The 18,323-nt window shown below is 43.2% G+C and overlaps 1 protein-coding gene across 1 annotated transcript; it reads right to left on the bottom strand.

The window, feature by feature from the left end:
* Window positions 1-1,446: 1,446 nt before the first annotated feature.
* On the bottom strand, window positions 1,447-18,228 carry TMEM169 (transmembrane protein 169). The gene is made up of 3 exons (XM_010979702.3): window positions 18,118-18,228; window positions 6,332-6,724; window positions 1,447-3,968 (listed from the first exon to the last, which is right to left on the bottom strand). The coding sequence occupies exons 2-3, from the start codon at window positions 6,600-6,602 to the stop codon at window positions 3,346-3,348; spliced, it is 894 nt and encodes a 297-aa protein (XP_010978004.1). The 5' UTR covers window positions 6,603-6,724; window positions 18,118-18,228; the 3' UTR covers window positions 1,447-3,345.
* Window positions 18,229-18,323: the final 95 nt, after the last annotated feature.

Raw genomic sequence — 18,323 nt, 5'->3', positions numbered from 1 at the left:
TGGTATCCACAGGAGACCTGGAACCAATCTCCTGTGGATGCCAAGGACAACTGTACTGCATTTCCGGTCAAGCAGAGCATTTATAGGCACACAGAAGTGGTCTAAGTTGGTTTGCTAACATGGCACCTGGGCAGGAGTGGCTTCATCTTGGGCCTAGAATGTATTTCAGCGGGCTTATGTTAGCAATTAAATTAAGGAGGAAAAGACTTATGATGTTGGCCACTAATCTCTTGCAAACCTGTAAAACTTAAGTCCTGGGTGGCCATCAAGGACATGATGAAACTTTGAAGTCATCTAAAATTAGTTTGGTTAAAGATTTAGAACCTTGTTTTATTGGAAATCATGGAGAACAGGGGTTTTATTCCCCTTGGACGTGAACTGAAATGAAGGTGCTACGCAATGTCGGTGGATGAGGTGGCTTGGAAACATCAGTATCATCATGCTGGATCAGACATGGTTAACCCAGCTCAGCATATTATGGCTGCAAATCAACTGGAAAGCATGGTCCTCCTTTTTGACATTCACCATGAGGATTAGGTAACCATGAGCTAACAGAATGTTCAAGTATGGTACTTAGCGCTCTAGTTTCTCCTCCAAAATTCTCTAGGTATTTGCTGACAGCAAAGATGAGATGACTTTAGGTCTGTTTGGTTAAATTTTCCTTCCCCTAGTCTGGGTATTTACATACCTCGATTAGAGCCCTTTGGAAATGATTTTTTTTAATGGTAGATCCTGCTGTCTTTATTATGTTTTTTAATCAAAGGAAAACATGCAAAAATAGTACCTTCATTTATACCTATCCCTCCTGCTCCTAATTCTGTTCATAGACCTTTGGAAATGATTTTAATTTATAAGCCCATTTCTTCCACTAGGTGGCGAGCCCAAGTAGGATGAGGGCTTCGTCAACTTCCCCTAGGTATCTCTTGCTCCAGACCCCTCACCCCTACCCTTCACCATTCCACCAGCGCCACCTTACCCGTGTCCTAATCAAGATTGTTTTTGCCCTTGGCCATTGGCTTCCCTAACTCTAGGGGAAAAAAAACATGTGACAAATATACTTGCAACTTTCTAACATAGGCTTAGGTAAGTATGTGATTCGTGGAAACAGCCCATCTAAATGGAATCCCCATAAATTAGTGGTACATGGGAACAGTCAAGACACAAGGATCCATATTAAGATCGTCAGCTTTTTCAAAGACTGCGAAGCTGTGGAGATCCTGGCCAGGACAAGGATGTCAGATCTAATTGTCCTCCTAGTCCTTCGACCCTCTCCCGTAGCCCCTCAACAAAACGGTTTGATTCCACCCCACTCCCCGCCAAAAAAGATCATTATACATAGATAAGACAGTCACCACCCTTTTTCTGAAAAGTGTAGCATTCAAAGTAATTTTGGAGAAACTCAAACACAAAGTGAGCAAATGTTAATCAGACTTTATTTTTATTTCCTTCGTCTTCATTTCAATTGTTTTTATCTCTGCAAAAGCACCAGAGAGCACCAAGTTTATCTTTTAAAATGTTGGAGTCTTTTTTCAAACTAATAATAGTTTGTTTTTTTTTTTAACGGTGGGGTTTCCTCTTAAGGTGGAGTTCAGCACCATACATTAGGCAAATGTCCCTGGCCTTCTGTGGGGCAGCACGTGTGACCCATCTGGTTTGATTCCCAGCAGTTCTTTCACCAGCTTCTTCCTGAGACATGAATAGGGGCACCAGCTATTCTTGTTAAGGACCCAAACCTCCAAAACCTGCTTGACCTCTTAGAATTTGATGGGGTTTTTTTGAACTTAGAAAGATATCCTTAGGAATTAATTTTTTTTTTTAAGTTCAGAATCTGTTAATCTGGATTCATCTGGTTTATACCCCAGTGGCCAGGAAGACCCAAGCTTTTCAGCACAGCAAGGAAAGTGTTTGTCTCTAAACTCCAGGAACAGCTGAATGAGTGATGCTCTGAGTGAGTCTGACAAATGACACAAAGCTATCTCTTTCTTCCTTGTGCGTAGGGCTACTGACCCTGCTGGGGTGATTCTAACAGATGCAATCCCTCCCTTCCCAGTCTTTCATCTGTACATTAGATTAAATGTCACCACACAGTCCTACCCTTACTACCAGGGAAAAGTTGTGCTACTATAATTGTACTCTTCCTTTCTAAAAAACCTGAAATCACATGGCATTACAGATATTTAATTGCAAAGTACATGAGTTGCTAACATCTATGTATGATTTATGCATAGTGTATGTAGCTAGTATCTATGTATAAATTCTCCATGTAAGAGTTAGGCCTAGATAGATAGATAGATAGATAGATAGATAGATAGATAGATAAATAAATAAATAAATAAATAAATAAATAAATAAATAAATAAAAACAAACAAACAAACTACACTCCTAGTTTGGGATCGGAATATATTTAAACGATTACTGTGAGGCAGAGATTCATATTTGCCTACCAAAATAGCCATTGTTTCCTTGTCTCTTACATTAGCAGAACCCAAACATTTACCCTGGAATATAGCTGCCTAGCCAGAAGGCTGTGTTTCCTTGCCTCTTTTGCTTGTAAGGTCACATGACCAAGGCCTGGCCAATAAGCTTTAAGAGGTGTTGAGCGGGCCATCTAGGAAGCCTCCTTAGCCTGAGAGGGTGTGGTCTTCTTTGCCCTTTCCTTGTTCTGCCAGATACATGGACATCATGGCTGGAGATGTAGTCAGCCCTGGGGTGCTAAGGATAAAGGTGATGAGGGTCCCATCCTACTGATGATAGGTTCCCTGATGGTCTGCCTCCAGACTTCTATACAGGAAAGAAACCGACTTTCTATCTTGTTTAAATTACTGATATTTGAATTTAATTATATTTAATATCAAAATCAAAATCTAAGTGATCCACACAAATCTTTACATTCTGCTACACTGAAGTAGCTCTGCTTCCTAAATGTCTCACTTCATCCCTATCTATTATCTTATTGGTGGACTTGGTCTCCCCTGAGCCTCCTGAGTCTCTCTGTCACATTTAGTCACATACTCCCCTGGGTTCCAGGCACCAGGGACACCTTCAGGCTCCTGAACTGACACAACTGAGATCCCTGTCCCAGATAAACGGTCATCTTAGGGTAAGGAATGCAGAAGAGCTTATCCACTGGATGGACTATTTTGCACAAATTGCTTTTCTGTTCCCTGCCCTCCTGGAACCAACAAGATTGTAGGACAGATCAGTGTGGGCTAGAATTTTCCAGAACTTGCATTGGGGGAGGAGAGAGGGGGAGGGGAGGGAATCATTTAAAGAAAGAATATTCTGGAGTTGAAAGGTGATATACAGGCTACTGAGAGCCGAGAATAAAGTAAGCTATTGGGAGTTTAGACAGTGGACGTTTCTACCTCCTGGGTGGCATCCTTGTTGGACAGATTGCCTGAGATGTTATCAGATTCAAGCAACTCCACAATGGTGTAGGGAGAACAGTCCTCCAGACCCAGCTTGCTGCACAGCCAGCCACAGAAGCCTTTCTCCATGTCCCGGGCAGCTTGCCACCACGCTCCCCAGGACCACGAGAGCTGGACCACAGCAGCATAGAGGCCCAGGGAAGAGGCCATGGCCATGATGAGCACTGGATAGAAGAGAATGAGGCAGGGGCAACATGAGATCTTGTGCCAGAAGGTCCTCTCCTCATTGTACACAAGGAAGATGTTGTACCAGGTGATAGTGCCATAGTAGAAAGAGACCACGAAGGAGAGGATGAAGACCACAGGCAGGCAGACCAGCGTCCAGAGGACCACGTGGGGCCCACGGTCTGCTCCCAACTGGCAGGCCTTTCTACCTCCAGGTGTCATCTCCCTTGACGACACTTTAGGCTTGGTCAGTTCCTGCAGCTCCTTCTCTGTCAACGTGACATGGATGTCTACCAGCTGCCCCTTTTTCTTCCCTCGTGTGATGGTCCCAGTTAACGTGACATAGCGGCTGTCCGAAGGCATGTTCCACATATCTGCAGGGCACAAAGAGATGAAAGTCAAGATCAGAAGAGTGGACATCTCATCACAACGTCACCCCCTGAGACTGAAGCTGAGTATGAGAGGGTCTTTTCAGAGCCTTTGACACGGCGCTGGAGTCAGTGATTCGATGAGGGACTGAACGGGTCTCCCTCAGGCAGGGGACCACTGGGATTGTTGCCCCCACGACCAACTCTCCTGTCAGGGCCCTGACAAAAGGGGGAGGCAGGTTCTTCTTGTGTCTCATGTTCTCTCTCCGCTTCTCTGGTCTTGATCTTGTCATGTCTGTGATGTGGACGGGAATGAGGAACTCTACCACAGACACCACTTCACAGCGATCGTATTTCTAGTTTACTAGAAGTATTGTGGAAACGCTGTTCATGAGTATCAACTACTGTGTGTGCAGGTGGGGCCATGTGTGTATTACACTGGTGGGCAGCCCACCTCTCTTCTCTCCTCACCCCTGCCTCTGTGCTTCTCCGAGAGGGGCCTCCTCACATGCCGTGGACATCCCAGCCTTCACATCTAAGTTCTGTATGCACCCAGGCACAACACACACATCGTCCACACATATACACACACTCACACCACACACATTCCCTACACAGACACACCACCGCCACCAAACAGCCCTCTTTGGCCATCCCGGTGGTGAGGTTGCAGGTGTTGAAATAGCAAAATCCACAGTTCTTAATCTGTGGAATGTAGTCTGGAAGTGGAGGACGGCGGGTATGCTGGGAGGCCCAGGCTTCCGGGTAGCATGATCCGTAGGCCCTGCGGACTCCTTGCCCCACGGCTGGAGCCACCTCAAGCAGGGCCAGGACTCTGGCAAGGGACTCTGACTGCCCCCATAAAAAGGTTGTACTGTTGCCCCCAAACCAAATGGTTTCAGTCTCCCTCAACTCAGTAAAGGACACCACCACCCATCCTCTCTGCAGTTCCTGTCAAAACCCCAGGAGTCACTGTGGATGCCTTTTTCCCCCTTACTCCCGACCCCAACCCAGCAGCGAGTTCCAGGTTGCATTCCGAGCCCAGCCTCCCCTCCAGCTCTCGCTCCTGCTGTCGCACTAGGGCTGCAGTGACGACCATCTCCCCTCAGTCTCCCCTCCCACCCCTTGAAATCCATTCTTTCCAGAGAAGCCAGAGTGGCAGTTTAAAAATATAAGTGAGATGATGTCTCTGTTTTGCTTAAAAGTTCCCCATTGGCTTCCCCTCACACTTATTACCAATCCCAAGCTCTTTACTATGACCTGCAGGGTCCAACGTGCCCCGGCCCCTGCCTGCCTCTCTGACCTCCTCTCACCTCCTTCCCCTCGTTCTCCAAGCTCCCTGCACAGAAGTAACAGCCTTCCAGAAACGGGCCAGTGGCGCTTCCATCCCAGGCCAGGGTTTTTGCCCTTGCTGCCTCCCCTCGTCTAAAAGTTCTGCCCCAGATTTTTTCATGGCTGGCTCCTTCATGTCATTTGTCAAACATCACTTCCTCAGAAGCAACCTCTCCCTCCATCGCCTGCTCATCTTCCCATCACCCTGGTTTACTGTCTTTGGAACTCGTACCACTACCTGGAATTCTCTTATTTGCTGACTTGTTCAATGTCTGTCTTCCCCGGACTGGAAGGTAAACTGCACGAGAGCAGGGGCGCTGCCCATCTCGTTCACCGTGGGCATAGGTCTTAGAGATGATCCAGCAGTACAAACATCTCCCTCATCTATTGACTGCTGCGTCATGATGCTTAATACAGCCATGCCAGTTTCATTCACAGCAACAAACATTCTTACACATGCCTCTTTATGCACGTAGGCAGATGTTTTGTGATGTAGATACTGAGAATTTCCAGAATATAGGATATTCTATTTAGAATTCTGAATGTAAGTAATATTGACAAATTTTCCTAAAAAGTAGTCAAAGCAGACTCCACTTCCTCATGAGGTGTATGAGAATATATCCATTTCCTCACACTGATGTTATCATGTTTTACCCAGTTTTTGGCCATTCTTCTTTTACAATAACTCATTGTTATAAATCACATTTTCTTGATTATTAAGGAAAGTCAACCATTACTGTTTATCTTACATGTATTAAGTAATTAGCACAGTAGGCTTGTATTACTAATTTTTTTGTGTATAAATTTGTCTCTTTCATTACACTAGGAGTTCCAAAAGGGCGGAGATCGCCTCCATATCACCTAGAAGAGAACATAATAAATGCTCAATAAATACTGTCAATTTGTTGAGTGAAGAATGCGACATTGCGAGAAGAAATATATCAACAAGGAGGTCAGTCAGCCAATGCCTGTCTTCTGGAGGATCCTCATTTGGTTTCCTTCCTATGGCTTTAAGCAGGTGGCCCCAAGGGACTTACCATCATCCCCAGGATAGTCTAGGAAATCATCTCCCTCCTCCTCTTTAGGCTGGTCTCCACCTTCGAATTCCCCAGGCTCCTCATCCAGTTTGTCACTCTCTGACCTGTAGATGATGATAGATTCTGGGCGGGACTCTTTCTTCTTCTTTTTCCTACGACCCATTGTGGATTCCCCGTCCAGGGCCAGGGCAGCTGCCACGACCTTCCTCAGAGAGCCCTGGTGGGGGCTCGGGAGCCGGCCCTCGCCTTCCACTGGTGCCAGCTCTTCCATCCTAGTCTTCAAATCCAGCAATTCCTTGTGAAGAGTCCAATGTACTTGAACAAACTCACGATGCACACATCACAGAGCTTGTGCCAGGATGGGGCTATGCAAAGATGTCCCAATGAGTTCCACTTAAAAGACAAGAAAGCAAAGCCATCAGTAGGGAATGAATAGGGTGAGATGGAGAGGAGTTTGAGAAATGGTCCTCAACTTGGCAGAAGCCTTCCCCTCCCTATATTTCTCATAATACTTTATTTCAGGAGTGCTGTGGAAATACAAGAATGAATTGTTGTGAGAAAAAATTTTTGTGTTGCCATATTTTTGTCACTTAAACAAACATGTGTCATGCAAAACCTATCAGTCTAGCTGGGAGATTCCAAGTATAAGGAAGTTGGGTGACGAGGACTTACAGACAGAAGTTAGGGATCATTCTTTTTTTTTTTTTAAATATTTTTTCAAAGGGTCATTCTTCCTCCCACCATAGATGGGGATTCATACAGCTGGGACCAGCACTCCTGGCTTCTGGTTGTTGGGTCACACATTACAACTATACTCAAATGGATGAATGCACCTTTGAGCAAGCCATCCAAAGATGGCATACCTTCACCAACCATGTCTTCCCTGGTATTCTAGAAAGACAACTGTCTTCTGGCTTCTTGTTGGCCCAAGATACTAGAGTTACTGGAATTTGTGACACCAACATCTGGGAGACCAGTGGAAAAGATGCAGGCTTTTCACTCTTAATGTTTTCTCTCCTTTTTTTTAAATTCTCCAGGCAAAGAGAGGTGGGAGAGAGGAGAGTCTATATAACATCTTTTAAATAAGAAACTGATTGGACTGTGTTCTTGGTGCATGAAGCCATTAAGAGGAAAAAAATGTTTTGAATGCTGTTGCTGAAGAGGTGCCAATTAGCAAATATCCAGCCAGTCACATTTAAGTTGGTAGCTGCTTGTTTGCTTCTAAAGTAACAAAAACCAAAAAAATAAATACCCCCCCCAAAAAAAACCCCAACAAACTTGTTATTATGGAAAGTTTCAGACATATGTAAGAGGCGAATCTTTTGTTACGGAAAGTGGCAAACCTATAAAAAGCAAAGAGAATAATTTTCATAAACCCTCATTGTACCACCAATCACCCAGTTTCAACAATAATCAAAATATTCAAAACCAACTTTGTTTCATCTCCACATATTATTTAAAAGCAAATCTCAGACATCATTTTCATTTCATCTGTAACTATTTCAGCATATATCTTTTTTATGTAAGGACTCTCTTTTTTAAAAAAGATAATCACAATACCATTATTGCAGCTAATTTTTTAAACAATTCTTTAATATCATCAAATACTCAGTTCAAATTGCCCTGTTTAACATTTTAAAGTTCATTTTCTTGAATTAGGATTCAAATAAAGTCTGTATAATGCAAACAGATCGTACACTTTGTCTACAGCAATGCTGTCCAACAGAACTTTCTGCCTTCGCACCTGAATGAGTCTAGCACAACTGAGGAAATGTATTTTAAATTTTATTGAATTCTAATCAATTTAAATTTAAATAACCATATGGCTACTTCTGGCCACTATACTGGACAGAACAGGTCTATATGTTCACCCACCAATTTTTTTCCTTCCCCTTTACTTGTTTAAGAAAGGCCATTGATCTTGCAGATTCTCATGGCCTAGATGTTGCTGATTGCATTGCCATAGTGTGTTCCTCTGAACCATGTATTTTCTATAAATTGGTAGCTAAATAGAGGCTTGATCAGATTCAGGTTGGAATTCTTTTGGCGGGTTGTTTGTTTAGCAAGACGTTATAGATGGTGTTTTGCATTTCTACCAGAAGGTACTTAACGTCTGCTTGATTCTTTGTGAAATTAGTAGCCATTGATGACCACTGGCTGGACCCATTTATTCACTAGGGGTTACAAAAATGATGATATTGTTGTGGGGAGGAGGGATAAATTAGAAGTTTGGGATTACAAGTACATACTACTATATATAAAATAGATAAACAATAAGGTCCTACTGTACAGCACAGGGAACTATATTCAGTATCCTATAATGAACTATAATGGAAAAGAATCTGAAAAAGAATATATACGTATAACTGAATCGCTTTGCTATACACCAGAAACTAGTATCATTTTGTAAATCAACTATAATTCAATCAATTAGGAGATTGGGATTAACATATACAAACTAGTATAAATAAAATAAACAACAAGGACCTACTGTATAGCATAGGGAATTATATTCAATATCTTGTAATAACCTATGATGGAAAAGAATATGAAAAAATATATATGTATATGTATAACTAAATCACTTTGCTGTACACCTGAAACTAATACAACGTTATAAATCAACTATACTTCAATAAAAATAAATTTCAAAAAATACAAAAAAAGATGCTATTCTCTTTGTTTTGTTTCTTTTTCATTTATTAGCCAGAATACTCTCAGGCACTTTTAACCAATCTGGTTTTAAACTTAGTGGAGGAGCCAAGTGGCCCCATTATTATATATTATTGGCAATTGTACTGTGAAAATACTTGTCTTAATGACCATGGTGGCAGCTTCTATTGATATGAAAAGTTTCTAAATTATTTACCAAATTTCCTAATTTCCAAGTAACTGTACTTAGAGTTGAGAATTGCAGTGGACTGTGAATAGATTCTACTCATAATTCTGCCACTCCAAGGCTCCGGGAGATTGTACACTCTGCAGTTAACTCCAGGGTACCAGCTTTCTGTTAACTTTTGTTGCTAATTCTCAAATCCTCATTTTCTTTAAGTGCTCTCTGGGTACTTCTTTTCTTTTCTTTTTAAATTTTTATTTATTTATTTATTCATTCATTTTTTGGTGGGGGGAGGTAATTAGATTTCCTTATTTATTTACTATTAGAGGAGGTACTGGGGATTGAACCCAGGACCTCATGCATGCTAAGCATGTGCTCTACCACTTGAGCTACACCCTCACCCACTAATACTTCTTTCTTTTCAATGCCACATGCACACTTGTTGGTCTCCCTTTTTCCCCCCAATAACGAAGCTAATTCTCCTCTTATTTGTATTACATGGCCCCAATGTTTAGTGGACTGGCCCAGCCAGAGTTGGGTAGGGAATGGGAGGGGAGAGGATTAAGGTACAGTCAAAAATCTAACTAGGCTGTAAATGCCACTCAGTTTGAAGCAAATCCCATGTCTTAAAATTATGCAACTTTGTTGTTATCAGGTACCAAGATCGACTCATCATATTTCTTCAAATGCCAAAACTCCCCAAAGGCTGAGTGACCTCAGCAGGCAGCTCTCCTCCACTGTCCTCCTACCTAAATTCTTCTCCTTTTCCCTCTAATTGTTAATTGTCTTATCTGTCTCCCCACTGGATGGCAGGTACTGGGTCTTAACCACCTTTGTATCTAGGGCACATAGCCTGGTGACTGAAAAAAATGAGGTGCTCAGTGACAGAACTGAAAATGCCCACCGATTGGCAAAATGGCAGGTTTCACAAAGTCCTCACAGACTGACTTAGCTTTGGGAGGCTCTGTGAACAGAGTTAAGTACCATTATCTTCACATTGTAATACATGGAGCTTGTTGGACTATGGAATTCATTTGGTGATGTGTCATAGAGCAAACAATGTTCTAAGAGCAGGAAGACCCAGGGTACAGGAGCTTTCTGTGATAAAGTAGGTTCTAGTGTCCTCCTGTGACATTATTAACCTCATCTACTTTAAATAAAGAAGTGAAAGAACTGCATTTAAGCCTAACTTGCACAAACTCCAAAGCCCAGAATTTTCCCATCAAGATTTGGAAAAAGTCAAGTGTTAGTGGCTGCAGCAGACAGCTGATGTTTTTTGTTTAGTTGGTTTTTGCTGCCCCACCTCCATTCCTCTTTCCTTTGGTGACAGTGTCTCCCTTTTGTGTTTGGAATATGTGCAAACTTAATAAACAGAAACCTCAATTAAACAGAGTTGGGAGACCAGAAAGGGGAGCTCTCATGCCCTGTGATGATAGCAAATACCAACAGGAAGCCGAAAAACTCTTCTTTATTGGCAAGAACTCAGCCAATGAAAAGCCATGGACTCTCTGTCTACTATAGCCCTCCCAACTTTCTTTTCCCCTCTATAAAAGGGTTTTCCTTCCCTTGCCATTTGAGGACTTGAATGTGGCTCCCCATGGCTGTAGACCCCAAACTGCAATTCTCTGCTGATACTGAATAAACCTATCTTTGCTGGAGAAATATCTGGCAGTTTATTAATTAAAGGTCAACAAATACAACCTTGAAAGTCACCAATGTGACCACAATGACAATTTCACCATTCTTACTTTATTCATCTATACCAGAGCCTTTGATTCTGCTTATTTCCAAGTCTTTCTTTGACTCCCCTCACCTCCTTTGACTTTCTACCCTCATTTTCTTGCTACCTCTCAAATCCTCCTTCTGTCTCTCTTACTCCCCTACCTGCCTTCTCTGACCCATAATTGCTAGTGCTTTTGAGAATTCTCTATCTACTGCCCTCTGTTCTCAATAGTACATTCTCTTCCTTCTGTTGAAATAAAGGGCCTTCCTGCCTACAGCTATAGGACACCTCTATGCCAAGAATACCCAAATCCAGATGTCAAGAGTTAATAGATCATCTAGATGTATTTCCTATAGCCTAGTGGATATTTTCCACATAAATTATCTCATCATTTCTGGCTAAGCAGGTTCAGACCAAACTCATTATCTTTATTCTCAGCAGACTCAATCTTCTAGTGTTACCAAGAGGATAGGAGAAGGGGGAGGGGAAAGGAGGAAGGGATGGAGAAGGAAACTCTACAAGTGCCTATTTTCATTAAAGATGACACTTACTGATTGTATAATTTGTTAACTTCTGTATTAGTTGCTTATACATGCATTTCCCCTATTTAATTACACATTAAAAAAATTTTGGAACAATACTGTGTGCCAGGTATTGTGCAACTGTTCTGGGCACAACAATCTTATGAAACAAGTACTATTTTGCAATGAGGGTATTTGGACTTCTGATTATGAATGGCTTCATGATTTCTCATTCACCTCTCCAGGAAACATTATTATAAAATTTTAGAAATCAGAAACCATCTTATACTTCTTTACTTCTAACGGGAAGATCCCGGTGCTGGAACTGTAGCAGATACTTGCTACATACTTACTGACCTGATAGGACAAAGGGGAAGGGAAAATGCCAACTTGGAAATATGACACGATCAACTGTTAAGAAAGGCTGACTTAATTATCTTCCACATTTTGTACACTTTATTATGCTGTTAGTATTTGATCTGAGAAGCAGGTTCTGAACATTTCTCCTTCCTTTTAGATTTCATAAGAGAGAGGGTTAAAAGAAAAATCCCTAGTTTCCAAGGCTTTAATCAATAGCATTAAGAGAAGAGACAGGGCTTTGCTCTTTTCTCTGGAAGGTAGGCTTTGCCCATCCTCCACCTCCACCCCCAGTCCAAATGAATTAATGAATGTGATACTACAGAATGTTAACCTCAGTCCACCATTAGCTCTGAATTCTCAGTCATCCTTGGGAGAAAAATAAGTTTTAAGGTATTTAAAGGTATATATATATATTTAAGGTATATATGACTCAGACTCTAGAACGTATGCATAAAATAACAATAACATTAAGCCACTCTGGAAGGAAATTCTCCAGATAATCCTTAAACACATTCTCCACTTTTCCTTAAACACTTTTCACCACTCTGGTCTAAGAAGCCGTCATCTCTTACTATGGTTCTAAAAATGCTCCTTATCTTCTGGCTTCTACTCTTGCTGTCTTCCAACCAATTCTCCACTTAGCAGTTAGAAAGATTTTTTTGATAACATCAATAAAATCATGCCATTTTCTGCTTAAAATGCCTCCAGGGACTTCCCATTGGTATAAAATGAAATCCAAACTTTTCGTGTAGCCTAAGGACCTGCATGATCTGGCCCCTCCCCATCCTGCCACCCTAGGCTCTCCCACCTCCTTCATACACAGCTCCTATGCTTCAATCACACCGTCTGCCTGTGTGGCAGTCAAGACTATCAAATGCTTTCCCACTGGTGCTCTTCTTCAATGCTGTCTGCCTTGCCTGGAATGCTGCTCCACTCTTGCCCCTTCACATGCCTTTATATTCCCCAACCTTCAGGTCAAATGTCACCACTGTAAGGCTTTCCTGACACAAAACCTAAAACAAGCTTCTTGCTCTGCCTTTCACTATTCTTTATCACAACAGCCCACTTCCTGTATAGCACTTAGCAACATTTACGATTAATTTTTGTTATTTTACTTCTTTACAGTCTATCTCCTCTACTAGACTATAAGCTCTATGAACTGGTATCATACGAGAAGGCTAACAAGCAGGTGTTCAACAAAATGTCCTTAAGTGACTAGAATGATGATTTGGATGGAAGTGGGAGCTGTTTGAAGTGGATTCACCGGATTGTGTCAGAGACTGACGAAAAGTTTAAGAGACACTAATAAGCTTCCCTATGCTTAATAAGCCCAGTTATGGCATAATTGCTAAATGTTCCTCCTCTGCTTTCTTCTTTAATAATGAAGATTTCAGCTGGTCACAAGACTTCCCCAGTAAAGGTAACATTTCCCAGCATCCTTTGCAGCTAGATGTGCTGATATGACTAATTTCTGGCCAGTGGGATGTGAGTAAATGTGACTTGTGTAACTTCCACCTCTGCCCTCTCCTTCCACTTTTCACCTTCTGGAGAGCTGGAGTGTGAACCTGATGGGCCATCTTCAGCCATGCAGACAAGGGCAACCCCAAAGGATGGCAGAGGAATGAGAAGGAAGGAATAAGAGCCCTCCTTACAGCCAAAAACACTCTTCCTCTGGACTGTAATATGAGAAAAAGGTGATTATCTAGCTTGTTTTAATCCAGGACTATTTTGTTCTCTTAAGGCAGCTACATAGAAATCCTACCCAATACACTAGGACTGTCAAGGTTATTTTATGTCTCAACCCTCTGCTGTGTTCCAATTCATCAGCCCTGGGGAATAGGCTAATATGCATTTCAGAGTTAGAGCATAAAATGGCACCATCCTTGATAATGGCTCATTCAAGCAGTTTTGACTCTCCAGGGTGGGCCAGGTATTCTGAAACTCAGCTGTCCAGACCAAAGGATATTGCACTCATGCTGGCTCAAGCTCCACCAGAAGCCCACTAGAGATTTCAATGCACTATATGAGACTGTTAAGGACTGAATGTTTTGTTCCCCCAAAATTCATGTTGAAATCTTAACCTCCAATGTGATGGTATTAGGGGGTGGAGTCTTTGGGAGGTGACAGGTCACAAGTGTGGAGCCTTCATGAATGAGATTAGTGCCCTTACAAAAGAGACCCCAGAGAGCTCTCTTGCTCTTTCTGCCATTTGAGGACACAGCAAAAAGATGGCCGTCTATGAACTAGGAAGCAGGTCCTCACCACATAATGGATATGCTGGCACCTTGATCTTGGACTTCCCAGCCTCCAGAAATGTGAGAAAAAAAAATGCTTGTTATTTAAGCCATTCAACCTAGGGTATTTTTGTCGCAGCAGCCCAAACAGCCAAATGGACTAAGACAGATACCATCCTCTGCTTGTGATGAGACGGTCAAAACAGTGTTCCATAAGGGAGTTTTATTAGAAGAAAACCAACAGCTCTTCGGCATTCAAAAACCCAAAGACACCACTGAATGAACTTACCTATAGTGCCTTCGTAGGGCTGAGTCATCAGCAGGAAGTCTGGCCACTATTCCCCACTGGCCAGTTCCTATCTAGTCAGTCACTTGGTCATTAACTCCCACCCCAACCTCCACAGTGGTGGTTCACTGCTGCTTCATGCATCTCTCACCATCAGGCGTGATTTCCCTGGACTCTGCTCACAATTCTCTGAAGTAGACCTGATCCAGTGCCTTCTCCAAACCCATTCAGATACTCAGCAGAACTTGTGGACTTGGTGGGTGGAGAAACCAGGAAGCTTTGAAGCCTCTGCTCTTATATTAATTGCAGGGAACAAGTATATATGGACGGAATGAGGCCGGAAAAGGCTAATAAATGGCAAGGACACTAAGCCTTAGCATCCAGACACAAGGAGTAGTGGGGGGTATGGTAAACAGAAGAGCTCAGGTCTTGTCTGAACTAGGAAGTTACTGTTCTCTTCTCTTCCATCCACCAAGCCCAGTCATCAGCCAACTGCTGTCCTAGATAAATTCAGGTCCATTTTGTATGGGTTGTCTGAAATTTCATGTGAAAGTTCCTGATTTTAATTGTTGTAATTAGTCCAAGTTTAAATAAATTACCATGTGGACAAACAACCCAAACAAATCACAAATAGGCTGCCATTTTGTCATCCTCTGGCTTATAAAGCTTCCAAGTTAGGGTGCCTTGCTCCACTGGTTTAAGAACAACCAGGAATTCACTTTTTGTACCTTCACTGATAGTGACACATCTCCTTCTTCCAAGGAGCCTGAACTGGACCCAGGAGGGTAAAGTATCATCGTTTTCAGGTTAATTTACAACTACCACAGTGAACTGTGCCCTGCTCTAGTCCTGCTGTTCTTGCCATTCTTTCCTGACTGGTGTATCTGTTGCCAGGCTACATGTCACCCGTCTTGGGTGGTCAAACTCTCCCACTAGCATCTTGGTTTACGATCATTAGATGTACTAGGCCAACCAGGAAGTAAAATGCTTCCCACTTTTCCCCTGAAAATTACTATTAGCCCCTCTCAGAGAGACAGTCTCACTAAAAGAAAGATGGAAGGAAATTTGGTTCAGACTGGTGTCAAGTGATTGAAACAAATGATGGGACAGCAGCTTAGAACTCACAGCCTCCAGCAGGGTGCTGTGAATGGCTGTGAGCAGAGTCAGGCTGCAGCCTGTTTCTCTGTGGTCCTGTGAGCAGTACCTCCTTTGTCTCCTAGTCCTAAAAAGCTCTCACACTGAGGCTGGTCCATCTTCTGGGGAGCATTGGATTGTATACATAGGAAATAGCTCCCGGTAGTGAGAGTAGTTAGATAGAACGAGCCTGAGTATCGTTTTATCATAAGAACTGTAAGATCTGGTCTTTACTACCTGATTTTTTGTTTGCTTTTTGCCCTACCTCTCATAGCACACAAACCCCTTCCACCCCTAACTCCCAACATATATACATACTACAATATAAACTCTACCAAGGCAGAGACACCTAACTGGCCTGTCTACTGTACTGTATCCCCCATGCCTAGAACAGTACCTGGCACATGACAGTTGCTCAGTAAATGTTGGTTGAATATTGTCAGCTGGTTAAGAATCTTACTTATATTTGGATCGGGATGGCTTTTATCTCAAGGCAGAGTAGGGCTAGATGCCACACTGACATTCCTTCATCACCAAGATTCTGTGAGTCTCAATGTTGAGACTCCTACAGGCCCCTGTCAGTCTGAGCCAGCAGCTGCTTTGCTTAGGGGAGAAAATGAAGTTACAAGGCAGATGGGGTGGGGGAGGGGTGGGAAGATGGGTGAGCAGCAAGAGCATCTTAAAAGATGCACTGAGTCAGTGCTAATGACAGAGTGGGAGTGTGGAAGGATCATGGCCATGGAGATGACTTTTTTCCCCCAGGACAAAGAGGGCAGTGATGCAGAGCTCAGGGCAGCATTTGATTCAGTCAAAGGGGTGGTCATTGCAGCGTGGTGTGGATGCCCTGAGAAGAGAGGGCTCAATCTGGAGCCAGAATTAAAATCTGGAAACAAAGAGCCTCCAAGAGACAGAACTATTGCTGAGCCCCCAGGCCTTTCCGGGTTAGCAGACATTCAAACCCTGACTGAGGTCAGAGGCAGAGGCAGAGAGGACATGCCTTTTTAACAAAAGATCTCTCGAGGAGACTCCACGTCACTCTTACTCACAGGCTTTCTCTGGACTGTGAAAAGGAGCTTTCTGACTGCTTGTAGTGCCACTTCCTTGAGGGTGAGGAATGGCTCCTTGTCATCCTCAGCAGGGAAAACTGGCTTGAAGCCAGTCCAGTACTTTTTCACCAGAGGACTGCAGAATCCCTCTCTGAGGCACTCAGCCGCCACACAGGGGCCGCAGTATGGCCAGGCCCACAGTGACCCAACATGGCAGAGCTCCGTGAATCCACAAATCCAGATCAGGTCACAAACCACATTAAATTATATCTTCAATAAAAGTATCTTTGAAAGAAATTTAAAGTATTCCTTCCTCCCAAGAAAGCCTGGAATTTTCTGGAATAAGAAACCCCTCAGAACTGAGTTAATATTTCTCTGCCTGTTAAAAAAAATTCTTTGTCATTGGGATCAAATCACCAGGAATTCTGTTCTTCTGCACCAGTACTTTGAATTTTCCTCTTTAAATGTACATCTCTTTTAAGAGGTGATGGTATAATTTTTTAAAAAATTGGTCATAACTACATAACTGACTTCAGTAGTAAAAGCGATTCCTTGAGAAACTATCTATTAAGTAAGAAGCAGAAGAGATTTCTTTCTTTCTTTAATGAGTGCAGACTGGAATCTGTCAGCAACAAAGACAGAGGGCTAAGTGTTTCTCAAAAGGTCAGAGAGCAGGGGGACAGAGGAACAGGAGGAAGTGATGTCTGATTCCACTCTCAACCAGATCCATTTCCAATTCACTTTGTGAATATCTAGGTGGTGTGCCCCACAGAGGATGATGGCATTTCTTTCCTTTTACATTATTTTAATACCTTGCAGGGGAAAATACAGTACTCTCTGAAAACAGACTTAGAAACAGCATCCTGCCTGGAATGTTAACACATTCCCTAGATCTGCCAAATTCTTAAGTGGAGTTTCACAGAGCCAATCCAGGTGTAATTTTACTATGGTGGGTTAATAGTGCAAAGCAAGATGGAGAATCTAAATAATAAATCACTGTTACTGGGCACCAAAACACAAATAAGATATTTTCCCCATTCTCAGGAGACTAGCTCCCCTGCATAAGGAATGAACGAGAAGGTAGGCTCTCAAATACACACCTGCAGATGCAGGAAGCATACACCCTTCAAGGAAAGATCCTCTTTTGGAATCATCAATTTATGGAGCCCAGCTGAAATGGAGCAAATCTCAAAACTGACAAAGGTTGCTTCTTCCCTTCATTCCTGGGTAAGGAGAGGGAGGTGAGGTGAAGGTGGGATCGAGTTTATTTTAAAAATCATTTATTATCTTGATTCTGAGGAGAATGGCAACTGTTTTCCCCCCATCCCCCCTCATTACCATCCCTTCAGGAGGTTTCTTCCCCCTCAGCTACGGCTGCCCCTTTCCTTCCCAGCCAGCCGCACATAGCAGCTGGAGTCAGAGCATCGCTCGAAGTCCAATGCAGGCGGGCGCAGCAAGGCTCCCGAGCTGCAGCCTCTCTTTTCCCAGATGCACTGGAGATTTAATTTTAATTAACAGTGAGACCTATTAGCAATGAGGACTGAATTTTTCAAAATAGAGCACACTCCCACTTTTTGTCTTCTTGCCTTTCCCCGGCCCACAAAACACTGAAATAAAACACACACACAAGGAACAAGGAGTCTCACCTACTACATGCGCGGGAGACAGAGGCAGGAGGAAGGTGAGGATGGTCAGGACGCCACCGCTGGGGAGCGGTCCTCCGGCACTGGAAGGATGGAGAGCCGCAGCGGCGGGAGCGCGTGGGGCGGGGCGTCGGGGCGGGGCGGGGCGACGCGAGGGGACGCGAGCCGGCGGGGCGGGGCTCGGGAGGTCACGTGGGTGCGCGCGCTCA

Source organism: Camelus dromedarius, chromosome 4, assembly GCF_036321535.1.
Source record: "Camelus dromedarius isolate mCamDro1 chromosome 4, mCamDro1.pat, whole genome shotgun sequence".
NCBI classification, from domain to species: Eukaryota; Metazoa; Chordata; class Mammalia; order Artiodactyla; family Camelidae; genus Camelus; species Camelus dromedarius.
Note: the sequence above shows the minus strand (reverse complement) of the source record. Positions and strands in the feature narration are given on the sequence as shown.

Bases quoted from the DNA above. Each gene is read 5' to 3' on its own strand.
- TMEM169 (XM_010979702.3), bottom strand. From the start codon at position 6,602: ATGGAAGAGCTGGCACCAGTGGAAGGCGAGGGCCGGCTCCCGAGCCCC. The intron at 3,969-6,331 runs GTAAGTCCCTTG...TGTGCCCTGCAG, and splicing joins AGACTATCCTGGGGATGATG to ATATGTGGAACATGCCTTCG.